The sequence below is a fragment of the Mytilus edulis genome, chromosome 11, assembly GCF_963676685.1.
Source record: "Mytilus edulis chromosome 11, xbMytEdul2.2, whole genome shotgun sequence".
NCBI lineage: Eukaryota > Metazoa > Mollusca > Bivalvia > Mytilida > Mytilidae > Mytilus > Mytilus edulis.
Genome location: NC_092354.1, coordinates 58,484,468 through 58,508,784, shown reverse-complemented (window position 1 = coordinate 58,508,784; position 24,317 = coordinate 58,484,468). Strand labels below are relative to the sequence as shown.

At 31.2% G+C, this 24,317-nt stretch overlaps 1 protein-coding gene across 1 annotated transcript; it reads right to left on the bottom strand.

Annotated features, from left to right (window-relative positions):
• Positions 1-980: 980 nt before the first annotated feature.
• On the bottom strand, positions 981-23,051 carry LOC139495920 (uncharacterized). Its single transcript, XM_071284328.1, has 6 exons — positions 22,485-23,051; positions 21,638-22,312; positions 9,698-9,754; positions 7,515-7,704; positions 5,454-5,632; positions 981-4,417 (listed from the first exon to the last, which is right to left on the bottom strand). Exons 2-6 carry the CDS (start codon positions 21,854-21,856, stop codon positions 2,447-2,449), a joined length of 2,616 nt encoding a protein of 871 aa, XP_071140429.1. The 5' UTR covers positions 21,857-22,312; positions 22,485-23,051; the 3' UTR covers positions 981-2,446.
• Between the last annotated feature and the right edge of the window lie 1,266 nt (positions 23,052-24,317).

Here is a 24,317-nt window from a genome sequence, read left to right as displayed (position 1 = left end):
TCACAATAACCTATCATGTATGTTTGGGTTGATTTTTTTTTATTACAAATAATTTCTTTAAACATGGGACTTCAAATTCTTTACATCAAATACTTCAGCAACACCTGAAAACCTATATCTCATGTGTAAAAATTCTAACTTTTGGAGTGTGTTTATAAATAAAAACAAGAATGTGTCCCCAGTACATGGATGACCCACTCACACTTGTTTTCTATGTTCAGTGGACCGTGAAATTGGGGTAAAACTTTTAATTTGACAATAAAATTAGAAAGATCATATCATAGATTAAATGTGTACTAAGTTTCAAGTTGTTCGGACTTCAACCTCATCAAAAACTACCTTGACCAAAAACTTTAACCTGAAGCGGGACAGACAGATGAACAAACTAACTAACGAACGGACGCATTTTAGATCAAGTATAAAGGAGTTTGATTTGAGGTCTAAACATGCTAAATCTGGTAAAACTTCATATCATTTGGTCAACTTTCATAAATACCCTCCACTAGTTGACCTTCTTGGGATGTGAATGTGAACAATTTATATAAATAGCTTGTCAAAAATAGGTCTATTTTACTTAGTATCATAAATGTCTTTTTTTCAACCTGAAAATATTTTATCTTGGTTGACCATTCCTGCCATTGGAAACATGGGGCCAAATATACTTTTACCAAACTTATTCCTTTCAATAGTATATATATGACATCATCATGATGATGATTACAACAAGATATCTAAGCATGGTTAGTGTCCTGATTATATCAATCTATTACAATCTATTAATTAATCTTGAAACATGTTCAACCAAGACATTGAGAGGATTGAAGATTTTTCCTATGCAATTTCACCGTTTCAATATAGGTTGACTCCTGATATCTCTACCTTTTTATGCTAAATATCAGTATTAAAGTGTATTTAGAAGAAACTTAAATATATGTACACTCATGGTGTGTTTTGCTCTATCAAAATGGAATAAAAGTCCCGACAATATATATCCTATATTTCGATATGTGAAATAAACACCTGAAATACATTATATGTATATAATTACTACATAAACATAATTAACATGATTTATATTTTAGCATCAATCTTTCGCAGACTGGCGAGTATTAAAATTAGGTAAAAACATATATTTTTGAGAATTAACAAGAAATGCAAAATGAATGTATACAAATATTAATAAACATGATAAAAAAGCATGTTTCCTTAATACATGTGTAATATAAATGCCACCAATGCAAGAAAAGATATAAAAGATATAATTATTAAAGTATTTTTTTTAAAAAGGGTCAAAAGACTTACAGTGAGTAGACTTACCGTGAGTAAGTCAAGACAGAAAAAACAAAATGAATCAGGGAAAAATCCCTCTTACTGGTACAATGTATTGAGTGATTTACTGAGAAACACATTGATCATAGTCAGGCTTCATTTGTATGCCTAATTGAAGGTGATTACATTCTGATATCAAAACTTCTCTCAATGAGAGCATTAAAAAAAGTTTAATTAAAATAAAAAAACAATTTGCAACACTCTTGACTTTTGTATAATTGGAGACATGTGTTTTTTTTTTGTCAAATAAACAGAGAAACATGACATAACCTGGGTTTTGAGTACAACCATAAGATATTCTAGGGAGGGGAGGGGGGAAACACAGGGGGCATTTTAAAAAGAAAAAAAAAGAAAGAACTGCGTAGTAAAGTGAAAATAGATTTATGTTTTGCAAGATGTGGAAAACATCTGAGCATGCGTAGCACTAGCAACAGTTAAAACAAATCGTAAATCTGCAAAAAATCCCCTTCCTCAGAATATCAAACAGTTGTACACTGATGTAAAGGTTAACCTATATAGTAAAGTGTAAAACTAATGCTTGTCATGTTGGTTGCATTGTCCAATAATTACATTAGATGTTAGATGTATGTTTCATTATAATATTTTATTCTGATTGGCTAACTGCATATCACATGATATTCCTTAAGCAATTGCATTACTCAATCAAACTTTTCATTCATTCTAACACATGGTCCGGTCCGACAATAAAGTGCACAGGTGAATTAAATAAAAAAATTATAAAATTCGTGTTTTTATGATCTTAGCTAAAAAATGTAATTATAAGTATTGAATGCTTCTTTTTGTAACTTCAGAGGGTTGTGAAAGCGTTGACCGTGCATACATTTTTAGAATGAAGCACTTCCGTGCTTCATACAAAATGTACTTCGATCAACGCTTTTTCACCCCAATAAAGTTACAAAAATAAGCATTTAATTCTTAAATAAAGAGGAGCTTTTACAGGTTTAATATAAATGATATTTCGATAAATGAGTGACAATGTGTGACAATGAGCATAACAGCATGATAAATAGTCTATTGTAAACTCATATAGCCCTTGCTCGAGGTAGCAAAGGTGAGGGGGTCATAAAAATAAAATATAATCTCACATAAAATACATCTATATCATTGTTTCCAATGCCTCACCATTAGCATCGACTGTTGTGATTGGTCTATATGGTTTTAATCCTTTCTCCTTATTGGTCAGATTGTTGCTAGGAAACAAAGCTGCTTGACTACTTGTGCTACTATTAGAAGGTAACATGTCTTCTGAGTACATAAAGCTTGTCTCAATGTTATCAATTTCCTCATAATAATGGAAATTTCCTGGATTTGGCTGAACGTACGGGGATTCCGGAAATCTGTGATAATTTTGTACAGGAGTTCTTGGAACACGATATGGCATTTCCTGAGGTGTATGATAAATGTTTGCTGATGTATGATATACATTACCTACTTGAACACAATTGGGTTTCATGACTGATGATGGTGAATGATATGGATTAGATGAATCATAAACATGATTATGATTTAAATGATGAAATGGAGATTGATAATTTGTCCTTGGCTGTAACCTTAACTCTGCTGAAACTCCCATTTTTGGCATGTTCCTTTTTTTAGCAGTCTGATTATAAGGAGGTTTCTGACTTTCTGAAACAAACACATCATCGTCACTAGATCCTGTTAAAAGTCTGTCTCGACTTTCATTCGGAACATCACTACTTTCACTTTTGCCATGATCCATTGTTTCGTAAGTGCATGTATCACTTTGAGAATCTGTGCGGACTGACGAACTGTCCTGGGATATGGATACAAAATCAGAATATGATGGAGGATGTGGATATGGTGGGAGTATTTCTGGTGAACTGTGACCTTTCCAATTAGCAAGTTCTTCTTGAGATGGTCTGTTATTAGACATCTCACTATATTGTTTTTGATAGCCCAAGTCTTTTCTTGGTGTTGCATATGGATTTTCATCAGATTTTTTGCACAGTTTAAAATTTTCCTGAATTGCTTTTTCACATCGGATTTCACCGGGAGTTTTCAGGCCCTTTGCATTTTGACTGAGATCCAACTGACTTCCAACAACATAAAATGCTGATCCATCTCGTTGAAGAGGTTTTGGAGGTAAAGTATCTCCATGACTTGACTGACGTGTAAGTGGTTCTGGAGGTAACATTAATTTGTCCGCATTTTGTCTTCGGATAGGCTCCGTTGGAAGAAAATGACTTTGTACAGAAGGTCGTGACCTTTGTTGTTTATTCATATTTACTCCATACACAGGATCAAATAATGAATTAGAATTAACATCTATTGTCTGTTTGTGACTTGGAACTGACTTCGAGCCACTTTTGACAGGATCTTTATTCTTGACCTTTTCAAGGTCAGCCTTTAACCTTTCACTTTGTTGTAAAAATAATTCTTTTATTTCCTCTTTGAATTTTTTTTCTCCCTGGTTTTTCTTAAAACTGCTACTGTGATTTATTTGATATGGTTGAGGTGTATGAGATCGTATAATTTTGGGTATTGTATTTTGTTTAACATAAGGCTGGGGAGTCAAAGCACGTCTATTGTCAAACTTTGGTTTCTCCTCTTTATTTAAATTTCCCTGAGATTTCAATATTTCAGTTTCTTCAGCATACTTTTTATGCAAATCTAAAATAAGCATCAACTGTTTTGTATCTAAATTATTAAGAGTTACAGCCCTTCTGCCCTTTTTCCTATGTTCTTTCAGTTTTCCTTGACCCTTCTGTTGTTTTAAATTATTATCAAGGTTTCTTGTTTTATCAATGTCATCCAATGAATCACATGACCTTGATCTCCTGACCCCAGGAAGATTCAAATTTCTTAATAATAGTTCATTAGACCTCTCACTATCAACTGATTTCCCATGTGATCTTGAACTATCCAATGAATTCTGTCTATCTGTAGATTTCAAAATACTAATTGGGAAGCTACTGATTGGTTCAGAATTTTGACCAATCACAGAGTGTAGATCATTCACTGCAGTCTGGTTACCTATATTGTCATCATCACTATCTGATACTGAAGAACTTCCACTTACTGTAAATATTTCATCATATGTCTCCTCCTGCAAAGATAATATATAAACATTAACTACACAATGATTATCTTAATTACTGTCATACCTGTGTATAAAAGTCACACTGTTCAACTTCTTCTTCTTCTATATATACGTACATTTGTATTTAATTCCAATTATGGAACACCTTCTCATTAGAATTATTTCCAGATGAGGAGTTATAAAAGTTTGTCGCACACATAAAAGTTTCTAGTAGATTAAAATAATATACACTAAAATCCAAAGTTCACGGTTTAAAATATAAACGAAGAAAACAGGACAAGATCACTTTAGCTTTATACAATAAAAATAAAAGGGACACCCCTGCCTCTACCTTATCACATACATACAAACAGCTTATATCACAAATGTTCAATATATATGGTTTTAACTTTATATACAGTTCACTGGACAGATTCATGATTTCTGCAGAATGCAAGTTCTCTCGTTATGCAACCTATAGCACATATCGGTAGACATTTTTTGAATTTTGTCTTAATTGGTACAACTGTTAATATCAGGCTTAGAAAATTGGCATAAGAGGTTTGCATTTAGGTTCAAAGGGCATTCAGGTATTTATACAGTAGTAACACAAATGAGGTAAATAGAGGCAATCTTTAAAAGCCTTTAAGAACTTTCACCTAATTTATATAGTTTGTAAAATGTTGTACTGTTACACACACTGGTGAGGGGGACAGCTTGGCATCTTACATGTTTAACCCCCCCACATTCCATATGTGCCAGTCCCAAGTCAGGAGATTGTAATAAATTGGTTGTCCCTTATTGTTGTATATCATATTTGTTTTTCATTCATTATTTTTACATAAATCAGGCCATTATTTCTCACATTTGAATTGTTTTACATTTGTTATTTCCAGGGCTTTAAAAGCTGCCTATGCGGTAAAGGTTTTACTCATTGTTGAAGGCTGTATAGTGATCTATAATTATAACTGTTAAATTCTGATATATTTGTCTTTTTTGAACATTTTTCTCATTGGCAATACCACAACTGTCTATTTTTATACATAATTTTATTAGACCTTACCTGCAGAAGTCTAAGTCTAGTCCTTTCTGTCCTCAGTACAAGATAAGCTAATACTATTGTCAAAGCGCACAAACATAACACAGCTAAAAATAGTCCTATCTCTGTATACAACAAGGCCGGTAAAACTTCCTGTATGGCTTTACAGCTTGATGTCCTCGCAAAATTAACTCTCGTTTTATCTGAAATTACACAAAAATGTTTCAAAACATGTATTTAAAGGCAAAGTGTAAACATATTATTCTTAGCAGTTTATATGTATGTATATGACTAACTTATCTCCATTCCAATGAATTGTTACATTTCTTGTGAAAACTTAATTTTGGGGACAAATACTGTCTTTTTGTCATCTAGAAGACAATAGATATAACTTACTTACAAATATATGTGCAAAGGAATTGGACATACATTATCACAACTTTCAAACACTACAACTATTCTAGTCAAAATATGTATGCAGCACATAGGCGGATCCAGGGGGGGGGGGGGGGGGCAGGGTGGCCCGGGCCCCCCCTTTCGTGGGAAAAATTTGGTTGATTATATAGGGAATCACTGAAGCATGACTGGAGCGGGCCCCCCCCCCCTTAGGCAAAGTTCTGGATCCGCCACTGCAGCAGTTCAATGCAGTTATATATAGATTTAACGATCATCATGTAAAGTACATTACAATGTTAGAAATTGAACCTCTCATGACAGACTAGATGCAGGGTCCTCTATTTCTATATTTCATAAATTTTTAGGTATTTTGTCTTCCTTTATATTTTTGACCATTAGATCATTCTTTATTCTTTATACATTATCACACCATTAATCTCTGTTTATTTTTTTTTTCTTCTTTTGTAAATTATTTTCCCCTTTTTCTTTTTATTTTTGGTCCATTATTTTCTGTTTTGTAAACCCTTTCCAGACCCTCATATATTTACACATGCATAATACACCTAATAAAAAGACAAATATAAAGTCACTTCCTATTTTCTACATTCTTTTTTGACTGACTTATTTGTGTTTCTAGAAAACATTTTAACTTCAGAATAAGAATAATAGAACAAAATAAAAAAAGTTATTACAGAAAGCATTCCAAAATATACTTAAGTAACCTTTGTTTTGAACATATTACACTTTCTTTCAATGCAAGTTAAAATTTCAATTAGAGTTATCTCTCTTTGGCAAGTAATTTATCACCAATACATATTTGGATTTAGCATGTAATAAATAATTACCGGTAATTAAGATATGTTTTGATGATATGTTTTCTAAATGTAATTTAATTGTGTAAAAATTGTGTAAATAAAAGTAATACTTTACAAATGAAAAACTAGAATTTAATGTCAAAATTATCTGAAATTAACTTATTAGAAAAGACAGTTGAAACTCAACATAACCATATACCGTAGGTTAGGAATGATACATGCATGTATAACATGTATAAAGACTGCTTTGTTTATATGCTTCATACTGAAATCGAAAACAGCTAAAAAGTTGAATATAATATATAGGCTTTATATGGAAGTTTGGTTTTTTGTATTTTAGAAATTAGATATAATTTTGCTGTTCCAGGAAAAATTGTGGCCTAATTGCTCAATTCCATTATAAATATTTTTGTCATTTTAAGTTTTAAACTGGTGCATATTTACCAGAAATTAGTTTAAAATTAAACTGTTAGTTTTCTTGTTGAATTGTGTTACATTTTACATGATTGGGGCATTTATAGCCTACTTTATACCGTGTCAGCATTTCTCATTGTCGAAGACAGTATTGTTGCTTATAACTGCTTGCATCCCCTTCATTGAACTATGGTGGATAGTTGTATCATTAGCAATCATACCACATCTCCTTATTTTTATAATGTTATCCCTGTCTTAAACTGTTTCAGAAAGCTTATAGCTGACTATGAAGTATGGGCTTTTCTCATTGTTGAAGGCCATACGGTGACCTATAGCTGTTAATTTCTGTGTCATTTGATCTCTTGTGGAGAGTTGTTTCTTTGGCAATCATATTACATCTTCTTTTTTTACATTTTCTACTGCCCTATAAAATAGTAAAATAAACAAGAGGGATAATCACCTGTTTTGGAATATTCTAATTCTAAACTGTCTCGTTTATAAAGTGACAAACATGAACAAATTGAGGTAGTTATACTGTAATCACATGACTCAAGGGAGGTAAGTGGCTTAAGTATGTGTGTTCCTGTAAGTATGGATATAACAACACAGAGAGTCCCTGTTCCTATGGAAACAACTATAACTGAAACAACCTGAAAGATAAAAAAACATTATATAAATGATACAAGAAATCGCCATTTCTAAAAACTGAATTTAATTTAATTCAATGTTTCCAATATTTTTCAAGGTATCTTAATACAAAACTTATAATGATATATATATCCTTCATAACATGACTTGTCTTTTATAACATATCTTATAAGTGAATCTTAGTGATTTTCCCCAACTTATATAACTTGGTATTAGAGAGATGAGTCGATGGATGGATTAGATGTTAAAACATCCAGTGGCAAATATTAAATGCTTATAAATGATATTGCCTACACCAACACCCTGCTCAGTCACTCCCTTAGGGATCTACCATTTGATTTTTATGGGGGGGGAGGGAGGGGCTAGGATGAAAAATTTTGTCCTGCATTTTTTTTAGTTGTAATATCTGTCCTGCCTTTTTATTTTTCACTCTATTCAGCTCTGCCTTTTTTTTTTAGTTTATCCTGCCTTTTTTTACCTAAATTGTCATCCTGCCTTTATTTTTTTGCAAGTGTGTCATCCTGCCTTTTTTTTTACTCAAAATTCCTGTCCTGCCTATTTTTTTCAAATTACATCCTAGCCCCCCCCCCCCTCCCCCCCCCATAAAAATCAAATGGTAGCTCCCTCATTATTCTATTACAGCTTTGAGACATGGGTAGAGATGTAAAGGACCAGAACATACCCAATTAACAGATTATGTGGCTTTCTGCAAGTATGATACTTTTTGCTTGTTTGCTAAACTTTCTCATCAAAATAGTGTGGATTGCAGCTTAGCAAACCTGAGATAATAATTTTTGTTTGCTGAACAAAGTAAGGTTATTCAATCTATTCAATGGTATAACTCTGTGATTTGTAAACAGCTTTCCAAGATTATATTTTTTACATAAAATTTTTTTTTCTTTCATGTCTTTATAAAAATCACATCAACAACCTGCACTCAAGAAGGAAATCTTTTCAACTTTTAATTTGTTTCTTTCTCCTATAGTAAATTTTTTTACCGTGGGAAATTGTCAATGTTTACAGAAATCATGCCCAACAAATGTCACTTTTGTTTACAATACTAAATAACAACATATCAATAACATCTCTCTCTCTGTTGTAAATTTCATAATAAAATGTCAATAGCTACTTATAAATCTGTGATTTACTGTGGTCTTATTGTACAGATTAGTGTAGCACAACTAACTGTATCATAATTTAATGTGAAAGTGAAAGATACAAAGGATTTGAGAATTGGAATGAACTTGCTTAAATTATTCTTGCTCTGCATATATGGTGTCTAGATGCCTCAAAAATACATTTTATGTCCATCAAAGATGTATAGAGAAAATCTTACCGAATGAATATAAAATTCTAGCTAAAACTTATTTATTGTACAGATTAGTGTTGCTGTATCATAATTTAAAATAAATACAAAGAAATGAAGGATTTTGATAAACTCATTCACAATATCATGATTGTTCCTGTTTAGAACTTCTTGAGTTTCTGACATCAAAATAATACATTTTATGTTTCAGTAAAATGATTGAACAAAGAAAAGTCATCATTATAATGTCTGAAACTTTCCAATACAACCATAACATAAAATATATTTTATATTGATGTCTGTAAATGTATTTAATAATACATATTGTTGGTGTATTATATGTCTGCAGACTTCATCCAAAATTTGGTGAATAAAAAAATCTGATCTCACTATATCGTTTTCCTGCTGAATCTTGTGTTTAATATCTAACTGTACTACATTTTTTTTGAAATTTGTAAATACGCCTTTGACACGTACCAACATGATTGAGCATTTAATAAACATGTGACCAGAATTATCAGTGGAACAATACGAAGGGAAAAAAAGAAGGCTATGAGCTCAAAAATTTGACCTTGCATAGATGAATGGATATGTGATTCTTTCTTTCCTTTTTTGTTTAAAATGACAAGAAATGCATTGATGTGAAAAGAGAGTTATCTCCCTTAAAATGATTTCTCTAAAAGCTTTACCTGAATTATATATCTTCTCCAAAATAATGTAATAATTAAAACTCCAGTTACTACAACCTGAAAAGAAAAAGGAGAACATAAAATTAATAATTGCGCGAGTTACTATGTATATTTGCAAATAGAAAGGGAAATATAAATACTCCGGCTACTACAACCTGCAAAGAAAAGGGAGAACATAAATTAACCTGCAAAGAAAAAGGAGAACATTAAAGTTAACAATTAACAAACATTTAAAAAGAGAAATGGGAGCAGAATATTTTCATATTTCATAAGACTTCAAATGAAGAAAACTTATCTAGTCTATATATACATACAAACTATAGAGGCTCTAAAGAGCCTGTGTCACTCACCTTGGTCTATGTGCATATTAAACAAAGGACACAGATGGATTCATGACAAAATTGTGTTTTGGTGTTGGTGATGTGTTTGTAAATCTTACTTTATTGAACAATCTTACTGCTTACAATTATCTCTATCTATAATGAACTTGGCCCAGATGGAAAATATTTTTGTAAAAATTTACAAATTTTACAAAATTTATGAGAATTTTTAAAAATTGACTATAGAGGGCAATAACTCCTTAAGGGGTCAACTGACCACTTTGGTCATGTTGCTGTACATTATTGCTGTTTACAGTTTATCTCTATCTATAATAATATTCAAGATAATAACCCAAAAGCTGCAAAATTTTCTTAAAATTACCAACTCGGGGGCAGCAAACCAACAACAAGTTGCCTGATTGGTTTGAAAATTTCAGGGCAGATAGATCTTGAGGTTATAATGAACAATTTTATCCACAGCAGATTTGCACTAAATGCTTTGGTTTCAGAGACATGAGCCAAACGCTGCATTTTACTCTATGTACTATTTTTAGCCATGTCGGCCATCTTGGTTCACCGGTCATCAAATTTTTTAAACTAGATACCCTAATGATGAATGTGGACAAGTTTTGTTAAATTTGTCTTAGTAGTTTTAGAAGAAGATTACAAAAAATTCAAAAAAATTGATAAAAATTGACTATAAAGGGCAATTACTCCTTCAGGGGTCAACTGACCATTTTGGTCATGTTGACTTATTTGTAGATCTTACTTGGCTTAACATTATTGCTGTTTACAGTTTATCTCTATATATAATAATATTCAAGATAATAACAAAAAATGTCAAAATTTCCTTAAAATTACCAATTTAGGGGCAGCAACCAAACAACGGGTTCTCTGATTCATCTGAAAATTTCAGGACAGATAGATCTTGACCTAATGAACAGTTTTATCCATATCAGATTTGCTCTAAATGCTTTGGTTTCAGAGATATAAGCCAAAATCTACATTTTACCCTATGTTCTATTTTTAGCCATGGCAGCCATCGTGGTTGGTTGGCTGGGTCACTGGACACATTCTTTAAACTAGATACCCCAATGATGAATGTGGCCAAGTTTGATTTAATTTAGCCCATTTGTTTCAGAGGTGAAGATTTTTTTAAAAGTTAATGACGACGGATGACAGATGCCAAGTGATAATAAAAGCTCACTTGGCCCTTCCGGCCAGGTGAGCTAAAATGTATGACTAAAATTCATAGAATCACGACCCCAAATAACCCCTCTGAGAGACATCTATTCTTGGCTTTGGGTGTGGACTTGTTACCAGTAGAAAGTATTATATTCTCATTACATTTTGGGGCATTGCCACTGGAATTTATTTTTAACTAATGCATCAAATTCTACATTGATGAGTAATATCAAATCTAGACTAAAGACAGTCATAAAGTTCAATTCTGTATAAAATATAGCTTTGTAAAATTGTTTTAAAATTAGTTGAAAATTATTGCTGTCGAAATTGAAAGAAGAGTTTGTTGACTGAATTTCTCTTTTTATTCGAAATATGAATGATCTATATACATGTATTCATATTACAAAGTATATATATATATATATATTACTTGGTAATCAGAACCAAACTGAAAAGTGACTTGTTAATAATTGATTGATGGACTTTCTTTACACCATGTGAAAAAAAGTCTATATGGAGATGAAATTAAACTAGTATTTATTATGAATACAAGTATCGACCAACATGCTGTAGAATTTCTACAGACATTTTGAAGGAAGATAAAGAAAATTGTCCTTTTTATGTAATTGTTTAAAAGCATCTGAGTTCTTGAAAAGTTGTGGTCCAAAGGTTTAACCACCAAAATTTTTATAAGCAAGAAACTGCAGTCATTTAAAAATAGATGAGATGGCACAATACTGTATAATCTATTTCATTTGTTTTGCAAGTTTTTTTATCCTTTATTAACATCCTCTAAACATGCTAAAGTGGACACACTCAATATCATACAGCGCAAAATACCCTCAAAATAACACTAAAAGAACAGATCTATTTGATATATATTTTACAGGATTTTTTATGCTCCATTTACATTCTCTAAAGTGGACAGACTCATATGCATTTAACAGCTCTACTGCGGAATTCCCTCACAACATATGCTGCCTTGATAATTAGCATCTTCTTAAGTTCTGTGACTCAATATATTCCAAAGCTCCATTTTTAAACTTTTGTAATAAAAAGTCAAACAACAAATATATTTCATTTTTGATTTACATGTTTTTGTAAGCTCCATTATATCCTTCTAATTACTCAATCATGTTTTAGCTACTTGTTAAGATAATAATTTTCCCATCATTTTCATCCCAATGACTTCATAAAAAACTGACGTTCTCTTTTATTAAGAATAATGTTCGTCCTAAGCTTTGAGAAACTGTGAGAAACCACTTCACATGACTTGAAGAAGGGGAACCACTTGGTGTTTTATCTCCGTCTTGTCTGGGCGTCCTTGAGAGATGATGAACTTCTGTCAGACTTCACAAAACATCATCAAAATATAATTACTTAAGGCCAAAAAATGTAAACTTATTTCCTGCCTCCTGGCATAAGGAAAGATTTCAAGAGTATGTATAGGAAGTTAGGTACAATACCTTGATTTTTGTTTAACATTTAAGGTAAAGTAGAAATGTGTCAAAGAGACAACAACCTGACAAAAGAGAAGAAAACAGCCCAAGGCCAGCAATAGGTCTTCAACACAACAAGAAAATTCTGAACCCAGTCACAGGGTTTAGCTGGCCCCTAAGCAATAATGTATACCATGTTTACTAGTTCAGTGAAATGGAGGATATGTATGGACAGTCACCGTACTTAACCAAAAATGTTAATAAAACATATTTTCTAATTGAAATATTTTTCTATGTACAACACATTTTCTATTAAATATATATACAGCCATGACAACTGACATGACTGGACTATCTGTGAAGAAAGATTTAAAAATAAAAAATAACAAAATGGTATTCTTTTTTCATAGAGAGAAAAATAATTGGGGCATTACATTTAATTATAGTGAATTAAAATGTCTAAAACTCTTTATTGAAAAATAAATGTGACATATGATACATGTATGAAAACTAAATCAAATGAAAAAACATGTATTCTGGTTTAACTAAACAAATTATACAAAAACTAATAAAAAACAGGATTCCAGAGTTATGTGAAATATTTGAGGAAAACACACACATCACAAAGAAAGCTAAAACACGACAGATGTTCCCCATTTACTATCAACTATGAGAGGTCAAAATAAATTCATTTCACTTCAGTAATTTGAATACCTTTAAGCTTGAATAACATACAAATTATAATGATTATAGAACATTGTTTACATTTCAAACTAAAGAAATTTTAACCACAAAACTTAAAAGTTTCTCTTAATTCACCAATATTTACAAATTTTAAAAAGTCATTAACACAGCTATTAAAGGGTTTAATAACACTTAACAGGTTTTAAATTTATTGTACTCGTTCACGTTGCCTGAGGTACGTTTCTACGCTTGGTTGGTTTGACGAACTGATGCTCCTCGCGTGGATACATTTTTTAGCTATTTTTCATCCAAAAATGGATGGAAAGTTAATACATTTTTATAGTCTGTTTTACAAAATTTAATGTATTTCTGATGAAAATATTAAAATTATCCATAAGATTTAGGATTGAAATTTATCAGATTTATACCATACTAATTCAAACATTTAAATGCAAATTTGAAAACATTTTTCCCCCTCTATATGTTTATTTATACAGATGATTTGACATTAGGTATTATGAATTATATTCATCAAAGGGACGTAACTCCATATACTAGCCCTTGTTTCTTAATTTGGATGGGTATATGAAAGAGGGTTTGGATGGGGTTAAATGATTAAAAGAATAATGCCCTTAAAAAATGAAGATTAGAGATTAACGGGCAAAAAAAATGAAGATTAAAGAAATGCATGGTCTAATTTTTTGAAGATTAGAGAAAAAAGGGGTTAATTTTTTTAAGATTAGAGAAAAAAGGGGTGAAAACTAAATGTTTACAGAATAACAGACCCCCATCCAGACCCTCATGAAAATGTTGCAATCATCTTTAACCACTGCCACCATATTCTGTATCTGCCAGTCTCAAGTCAGGATCCAGTCTGTTTATTGTTTGTCATAAATTAGGCCTTTGCTTTGCCCTTCAATATCATACTAATTAGTAGGGGTTTTGCACATTTTTGGAAGGTTGAACTAGCTTTTTAAGATTTTAACTTTTCCTCTTTTTAATCTCTTTTAGTTACATTGGAGGCTCCAGTATAAGGCGCAGAGTCTAGAGGGTATACATTTTGTATGTTTTCTCATCCAGACTCCCTTTGTTTGCAAAAAAAATACCAAAATCTCAAATTTCTAACCTTCTACTGTGGATCATACTGTGGATTCATTTTTTTTCGTGGAATGCTGAAAACTTGCATATATTCGTGGATATTTGATTTCGTGGTTTTGCCAATCCATTTATATGAAGTCTATCAAAAACATGTTATTTTTTAGGGGCCAGTTGAAGGACACCTACGGGTGCTGGAATTCTCCCTACATTGAAGATCCATTGGTGGCATTCGGCTGTTGTCTGCTCTATGGTCAGGTTGTTGTCGCTTTGACACATTCCCCATTTATTTTTATTCAATTTTATTCGTTAAACATTTGAATTTGTGGTTCATCAGTACCCACCAATCCACGAAAACTGGTATCCAAAGAAAAATAATGAATCCACAGTATATTAATTTTTAACATCCCCAAAAATATTCATCTTTGTTTCTTTCAATGATTTCTTGAATGAAGTCAGTTTGAAATTCTTGGATGCCCCCACCCCTAAAAGTTACTTCGGTTCTTTTTTAAAATTACCAAGTTATCTGAAACAGACTATACAAATCAAATTACTCCAGACTATTGGGTGTAGGGGAAATTGCTCTTTAATACAAAGTGTAAAGATATTCTTTAATTCTCAATGAATCAAACATTCTACCACAATACAGATTTCTATAGAATCCCTTATAAAGTATAAATTAGGGAAATAGCTCATTGTGATAATTTTAAAGGTTGAACTTTTCATCTTGTAACTGTTGTTAAGCTCACACAAAGATGTTTCCCTTAAATTTATTTCTAGATAATTGATTCAAACTGTAAATTTTTCTTTACAAATTTTCCAATTTTTATCACAAAGCATCTTTAAAAATGATCATTAAAGAACAAAAATTAATCAGGCTTTCAGCAAAAGTTTAAACACTGAAAGGTGAAAATTTTCTAAAATCAGATTTCTTTTTTAAGTGAACTTAAAATTAAAGGCAAACACAAATTTTAGTACTTGCTAAATGTGCAAATACAAAATTTAATGCAGGCATTTTAAGACACAAACATAGGATCCAATCTACTCCTAGTTTATATATACACATCATATGAATGTTTTTGGTTAAGCTCAGCAAAATTTTTAATATTTTCTAATTATATAGTGTATAAAATTATAAAATACCTCATAGTACCACTACAAAGTCGCACCATCAATACATGCAATTAAAACAATTTTGGATTTTTCACTTTTAAAAATGATCTAGATTAATGTAAATAACTTTATAACATATACATGATTAACAAGATTGAAGATTGATCATGCTTATGTCAAATATATATCTATAATACTAAAATTACGAGGTCCAATTTGTCAGCCGTCATCACGTAAAAACGATGAATCAAAGAATTCAACTTTATATATAACTAATATAGTACAATGGTGTTGATTAAAAATTACACCACTCTAGGCCCATTTGTTTTCCACGTAATTAATATTGCCAATAATTATGAAGTTCCGGATCGAGTCCGACACCGATACCAATAGTATAATCACCTGTTACCTATTACCTTATCTGTACGTTCCGCATCAGACAGGCGCACCACCAAACAGTGTATTTAGAATTTTGCTGTATACTGTTGTAATGAGTAAAAAATATTCCATTCCAGGCCCTTTTGTTTTCCAAATTATTAATATTACCAATAACTGATAGGTTCCAGGTCGACGGGTTCAAACAGAAAGATTTTGAAAGCAGAGGCAACTGTACACCTTATACATGTTATAATTGGCATGACTTTATCAGATGACAATACCAATACTAAAATAAGGCATACGCGTAGTTATATATCAGTCACGGACCCGTGATATCACGGGTGTGTTCTAGTATATAATATAGTTTGCATAATTTACCAAATATATCTAATACATGACAATTATTGTAAGTACATTTTTTTGTAATAAGGTCCAATTAACTTTTTCTGATCCCGTCTAGACTATTACTCTCTGGTCTGCAATGCAACTATTATGACAATTATCGTCTGCAATGCAACTATTATGAAAATTATTGGTGATTCAGATTTAAAAAGTGTTTTTAGTGTCATTGATTCAGATTTAAAAGTTTTTTAAATGGTAATTTTTTGTGTGTAATTGATCAAATCATTCTAAAAATCATAATTACACCTTGTGCCTTTGTGTGGTAACTTTGTTAGTCTTGTTCAGATAGATATATTCCTCAAGAAATTTGAAAATATTTTGTCAAAGTGTTTTCGTGTTAATGAACAAACACTGTTTGCAGCCTCTTGCCTGTCCCCAGCCTCCCGTACATCCCAGACCCTAAATCAACATGATAAATAACTGATTTTTCTTTACTCTTAACATTTGAGTCCCCACTCCACAAGCTCAATTTTTTGAAAATTTTATTTGAATTCTGTTGGCTTGTAGAGAAGAATGTTGCAAGCCAATGCCATAGGACTTGTGGTTATGCATGAAGACTGCTTTAAGTTCCTTAACAGGCCACAGTCCTCAGGCCCTACTAAATTGAAACCCTGCAAATTTTAACCCATTTGTTTTCATTTGCCATCAAAACAGATCTGTCAACTCCATCCTAATATAAATATGATAAAAATGCATAAACAAATTAAATGTAAATTTCACCTCATTTTCATTTTTATATATTTATCCCTTTAACCTGGTCAAAGGACATCAAATACTGATCCTATCATTAGCAAGTCTGTACTTTGTCATAATACAGAGGATAAAATAGAGATAAAATTACATTCTCCTGAAGTTGTAATAAAAAGTAACATGATGACTCAAGACCTAGCACCTGTCAATGGTAACATCTGGTTTATGTTAAAACTTTACTACTGTAAAATCAAACTCCAGGCATAGCTGTACATAAGTAAATACTTTTTAAGCTTTATGTTTTTTTCTAAATTATTCTAGGCATTCAATTGATGGCCACTTATAAACCAGTTTCCTGATGAAATTTAAGATGAACAAATCAGTGGCAGATTCAAGAGTAGACAGGTGCAAACTTTAAATGAAGGGTGCATCCCCATAATGTAATATATATGTAGCTAAATTTAAAGCCAATTTTTCAATAAAATATTGAAAATATTAGGTCCCCAGAATTGCACATATTTTAATTATCTATCGAAGGTGCAAGGGCAATAATTATAAAAAAACAGCTTTTTTTCTTCTTCTTTAAAACAAAGGCAAACCCGGCACTTATCTTTTAAAGTGTCCACTCAAAGACATTGCTGATATAAAACCTTTGATATAAGTTTCATAAAATTCTGCATAAATTTGTACACATGAGAGCGCTTACAATGCTATTTTCCATATAATCAATATTTCCAAGGGACATAACTCTTTTATGAATAATCACTGACACTGTCAGATTTTCAAATTGGTTTGAGACATGATTGATGTTATAAACTTACATGAATAAAAAAAGTTTCATAGAAAAATAACAAAAATTGTTCAACAGTGCTTACAATGCAATTTTCCATTAATAATTATTGTTACCAATGGGCAACAAATCTTTTGAAAATAATCTATAAGCACTGATTTTAGAACTTATCAGACATTGCTAATATAAAATTTTAATACATTTATAAGTTTCATAAAATCTGGAAAGAATTGTTCAAAAGAATGACTGTGTTAAGGATGCATTTTCCATACAAAATGTAATATTTCTAAGGGGCATAACCCATTAAAAATAATTAAATACTACATGATTTTCGAACTTAAGTATAAGACATTGCTGATACAAACCTATGATATAAGTTCAATATAATCTAGCAAAAATTGTACATATGGAAGGGCGAAATATATAAAATTAATATTTCTAAGGGGCATAACTCTTAAAATAATTGATTGGCACTGATTTTTGAAATTGTACATTACACGTCTGAAGCCATTGCTGATATAAACCTATGTAATAAGTTTCACGGAAATAGGCAAGGAATGTTCACATGAGAGCGTTAACAAGACTGGAGGGACAGATGCTCGGACAGACAGACAAAAACCAGAACAGGTTTCACACAGTTTTTCTATGTCCCAATTATGCTCTTGGAGGGGACAAACATTGCAGAATCAAATTTAATACCAATTTGCTCTTGATCATCATCACAGCAACCACTTAACCACCCACACTATTTAGTTAATCAAGTTTTTACAGTAAATGCATACTTTCACATGCTTTCTAAATCACTGTGACAAAATGAGAAATTTTCCCACGATTTTAAAACAAGCCAGATTTATTAGATTTTTAGAGTGGTAGTATGTAAAAACAATTTATTAGTAAGGAAGGCTTTATACAAAGGAAATATTTATTAATTCTGTTTAACTTGTGTAAGGGATATAGATTTATAGGTTTAAAAAAACAATAAAGTTTGTGTTAAATGATCTTTAAACAGCTAATGGGAGTTATTTAATCTATTTATATATCAATACTGATAATAGATTATAAATATCATTGTTAATGACCCTGGTGTAATAGAGAGGCTGAGAAATATATCAAAACAATACAAATATAAACTTCAAATGGTAAAATTAAAAAAAAAAATTCAGTTCATTGTAGTCTAATTGATTGTACTAAATGCTGCTACTGTACATTTTTTGTACTGTGCTACATAATTTTACAGTTTAAAGAATTTAACTGTACAAATTGTAATTAAGGACCTTATTGTTTTTCTAATGTTTTTTTTCTTTTTCTTTTTTTTAAAATCATATAAATACTGCTACTGTACATGTTTGTACTACATTATTTTACAGTTTAAAGAATTTAAACATGTTAAAGGTACAAATTGTACTATAATTTTGTAACTTTATTATTGTATTTAAACCAATTGCATAAAATATATATCATACTCTTTTTTTAAACAGAAATTCAATGTCCTAGCTTTCATTCTATTTAATTATTTTTTTTTCAGGCCCTATACCATGTATACAGTACATGAGTACATGACTTTCAAAAATGTATACAATACAATACAATATTTTTTATTTTCCAAATTAAAGGGCCCACTAAGAGCATAACATTAATTACAACATGACATAAACATTACAGAGTGATTAAAGAAACATAAAATAATAATTGAAATTCAAATGCATGAAGAAAGGATCAGTGGTCAAGGGGAGATGTATATACATGATATATATATTGGGTTGTAAAGATCTTTATTCTTTTTCCTGTTGAAGGTCTTTGGATCTTTTCCTGGGTTCTTTTTCAGACTTCTACCACCAATACAAACTGTCTGCCATTGATACATGTACATCAAAGCAGAGGCAGATATAGTGGGCACAGGGAGCACCTCCACCCCCTCTCTTTTTTGTCGAAAAAAATGGTTGACTATATAAAGGAATCACTGAACAGTGACTGGAGCTGGTCCCTTCTTAAACGGTCAGAGAAACCCCTTGTCCCCCATGAAATTTCTTGAGTGTACTGAAGTGGGGTTAATTACCATTCCTCTTTTTCCCAAAGTTATGTCCTCATTACCTTAATCTTGACACCCTTAAACATACAATTACCTGGTTACATCATATTCTAAAGATATACATCTTAAAAAACATATCATAAAAGTGCTAAGTACTCATGTTATATTATATAGATAAGAGAGCTCTAAATATTATACTGTATATTTAAGACTATCAATAAAGTATACTATTTCTTGAGAAAAACAAGCAGACTTTTAGAGTCTGACTGACACACATAAATCTGTCATACCTGAATGAAACATACATTTACCTGGGACAAATTGACAGGTGGTGGTATTATTATGCAAATTCCTCTTAAATTTAATATGTGCAGGAATTTAAATAAATCAATCTCAAATTTAAGAAGTCTGGCTCATGAGGAAATTGATATTGTGATTTTATTTTATATTTTGGCAGCTCACATGGCTAAATCGGCAAAACTGTTTCCTGATGACCACTGCTCTATTTTTTTATATATTTATATCTTCTTCTTTATATATATTTTTATATATTTATATCTTCTTCTTAAAATATAGATTGACATCATCATCGTCATGATTCATTTTAAATTGTGGTCATACTGAAGAAGGATATATCTGTTATTCGAAATATATCTATAGTTACGTACATTTGTTCATTTTATTGTTATTTTTTTGGTAATGTTGTACCCTTTTAGACTGGTTATATTATATTTTGTAGTGTACTGTATCATATTTATATGATCAATCGCCCCGTAAGATTTATCGTTGGCTATTTATTCAGTCATTATATATAAATAATAAATGAACAATACAGTATGTTCGGTTCTATTCGATTCGATTCTATTCTACATACACATATGTGTACATAAATGAGTCAACTATTCCATAAAGAATCTTTTATGTAAAACTGCATTATTATACCATGTACCATGTATACTGTAGAAATCTATCAGTCATTCAGTAATAATAAACTATTCTTTGTATATATAAATAAACTTTCAATTGTTTACAAAACAAAACAAACAGACTTTTAGTGTTTATAAAATAAAACAGGCAAATATCAACAAACAATATCAAATCTATAAAATCTGGTTTAAGTTTAAATCTCAATTCTTTACAAGAACCCAATGGATAAAACAGACTTTCGTAAAATAAAAAGAGGAAATGTCAACAGACAATATCAAATCTTTAAAATCTGGTTTAAGTTTAAATCTCAATTCTTTACAAGAAGCCAATGGATAAACATATACACTAAAGTGATTTAACCTGACAATTACAGATGTAATTAACTCAGAGATAACAAGATTACCTGACAGGTACAGTAATTAATGACAGACAGGTATTCTTACAAAATCATGATCCATGTAAACTGAAAAGTTAATCAAAAGGTCAGTGCTTTGGTCATCAGAATTTTGGATAAAAGGGGTCGGAGAAAATTGCAACAAAGAAAAGCTTAAATCTAATATATGATGAAATGCATATTGCATGTTTGAAAATATGTTTTAAAGAAAAAGTAAAAAGTGGTTGAACTTTGAAAGCCATTTAAAAACATTGACCAATTAGTCTGTTCACTGTTGCAAAAAATAAGTGCATGAATTTATACCTGTGCATTTGATGTGTAAATGTAGACATGGTAGATGCAATTACATGTATATTGGGTTTATATGTACTTCTACTCGTCCACTGCTCGTTCTATCTCCCTCAGCGAATACGACACCCCCCCCCCCCTTTATAAAAATTTTAAAAAAATGAAAGAACGAAATTATTTGCAAGTTTTTTGAACGGTAAACTTACCAATAAACAAAGTATGTAAGTAGGTAAAATTTCTGTCAAATCTGATGATGTTGTGACCGACTGAATGTTGAAATAAATCCCTCCTACAATTAATCCAAGAATTGACACAACTGCTCCAAGAACAAGAAATATCCATAAACGCTTAGTTAATACAAGGTGTTTCTTCACTCGGTCCCGTGAATTTTTATTTTCTTTGTTTTTGTCTTTCATTTGAAACATATTTGTTTTCAAAGTGTCTACAACTTTTACAAAATATACATCCTTCTTTTAACCGGCATTCAATGTTTATGAGCCGTCTCAGTGTAATTAACTTTACCAACAAAGATCATATTTCAGATTTTTTGTGTCTATACGACTGTCATCTTTCAAAAGCATCTATCGGCACGCGGCAGTTACGCGCCGATACACATGTGGATTTGTTTACAGTCAAATTCTCGTGTCGTACACCTTCCGAGATTACATTTAGGCTCCGCCCATTTTCTTTATGAATGAAACTGATTGGGGCACATGCGGGGTCGACTTGTTACTTGATTTTGTAAATTGTTTAAATTCAAGGGTTATGATTTAACAATGTAAAGGTTAAGCATATATTATATTTGTAACAAACTCAAATCATTTACCATGCATATGTTCCGTAGTTTTTATACGAAATACGAAATATTTTATTAAAGAAAGCTCAATTATGAGCATAATCATTAACTATTAATAGCTTAGATACAGCAAAGAATAACATTTAAAATATAGAATAACATTTACAGCGCAATATATTTTTTCTCAGTTCTCTTAAAAAAATATCATTTATAATATTGAAATTAAGGTCATGAAAAAAAATTACAAAACCCCAAACCGAATAGAATACACAAGTTAATATTGAATTAACATTAACTTTTTAAAAAATGTTAAAATATTCTTTTAATTCGATATGGCGCAATGAATCTAGCACAATATCCGCAAGAAAGTAAGTCACCATTAAAATTCTATCATCACTGTATAATAAAATGCAGCCGATACCGTTCCATTCATTAAGAAGTCATTTGCACCGAGGAGGGTTGTCACCACACCTGCTTAAGTATAACTGTATTTTTACTTTTTTTAATACCGACATAAAGTGTTTGAATAAGTTGAAGGAATTGTATAATATTTAAATTTAAGACTACTGTAACGTTTGTGTTAAAGGGGACACTAACTGTCAAATTCATATTCAACTCGATTTAACTTAAGTTTCGATATTTCATTTATAACAATGTGAAAACATAAACTAGTAGCCAAATTATAAAAAGTATAAAATAAACAATATATCGGACATGAGCTCGATAATATGTAGCTTCATTTCGTGTATATTTTAGTCTCAGGTTTAATATACAATTCCTTGATACGTTACACATACGGATTCTTTTTCATTGTATATATGTGTTAACCAGATGACGTCCAGCTCTCGGGGTATAGACAATTCTTAAATAATTGAGAAAAAAAAGAAACAAAAACTCCATTTACTAGTAGAAACAATTGAGCAAAATCTTTGCACTCAAAAATACGAAGCAGAACTAGAACTTTGTATGTTACGATCTTGCATCACCAGACTATAGTAAAAGATTTTTTTTTTGTAATTTTTTTTTGTATATTTTGTTTTCAGGCGCCGATTCTGCGACATTGTTTCGCCGGCGATTCAAGACTGCATAGCGGTCCAACGTTTCGTCATCTTTGTCAACATTTAGGTTCCGTCTGTGGTCAACGTTTTTCTTGACATCAATAACTTTGTCAAATATTCATGGAAATTAATTAAATTTTTCAGATAAGTTTTGGGTTAAAGTTTGTTTTATATAACAGAAATAACTTTGTCTAACCTGTATATAATCTTATGAAACATATGCAAAAGCTTGTTTATGATCATTAGGCGATATATATGACGCACATGTACTTTTTCTTCTATTTTGTTATAGATTGACTTAGTTATTTGCAGTTAACATTTTATTTTACATACGGTTTATTGTTCTTTTTGAAAAAACGTCAATGACTTTGGTAAACCTTGAAGGAATGTTGTGCATCATGCATGTTCGAAAGACGTTCTATAAATTAACAAAATATCATCAGAAGATCTAATACATTTTCAAAACTAAACAAGAATATCCCCAGTACATGGATGCCCTATCCGCACTATCATTTTCTATGTTCAGTGGACCGTGAAAATGGGGAGGGGGGAATATCTAATTTGGCATTAAAATAAGAAAGCTCAATTCATAGGGAACATGTGTACTAAGTTTCAAGTTGATTTTACTTCAACTTCATCAAAAACTACCTCGACCAAAAACTTGAACCTACCTTGACCAAAAACTTTAACCTGAAGCGGGACAGACGGACGAACGGACGGACGCACATACCAGAAAACATAATGCTCATAAATGGGGCATTAAAATGTTCTCATTTTATTGATGAATAGACATACTTTTTGACAGTCTCCACTACCCATTTACACCGGCAGTAGCCATTATATTGTACATGGGAGTCACATGGTTCTGCAGAATCATTTTTCGAATTTTTATTAGGAATTATCGATATGCAACAAAGATGAACATCTTTAAAATGCAACTATTAAAATTATGTTGAAGACTGGCTTGCTTAATGTCCAGTAGCAAGTATTTCATGCATATTCAGGACGAGAGAAATAATGAAAGTAAGGCAA

Coding starts and splice junctions, on each gene's coding strand:
- LOC139495920 (XM_071284328.1), bottom strand. CDS start 21,856: ATGTTTCAAATGAAAGACAAAAACAAAGAAAATAAAAATTCACGGGAC. Junction 5,633..7,514: donor ATTAGAATATTCCAAAACAG/GTGATTATCCCT, acceptor GTGTAATTTCAG/ATAAAACGAGAGTTAATTTT. Junction 4,418..5,453: donor CTAGACTTAGACTTCTGCAG/GTAAGGTCTAAT, acceptor TTATCTTTGCAG/GAGGAGACATATGATGAAAT.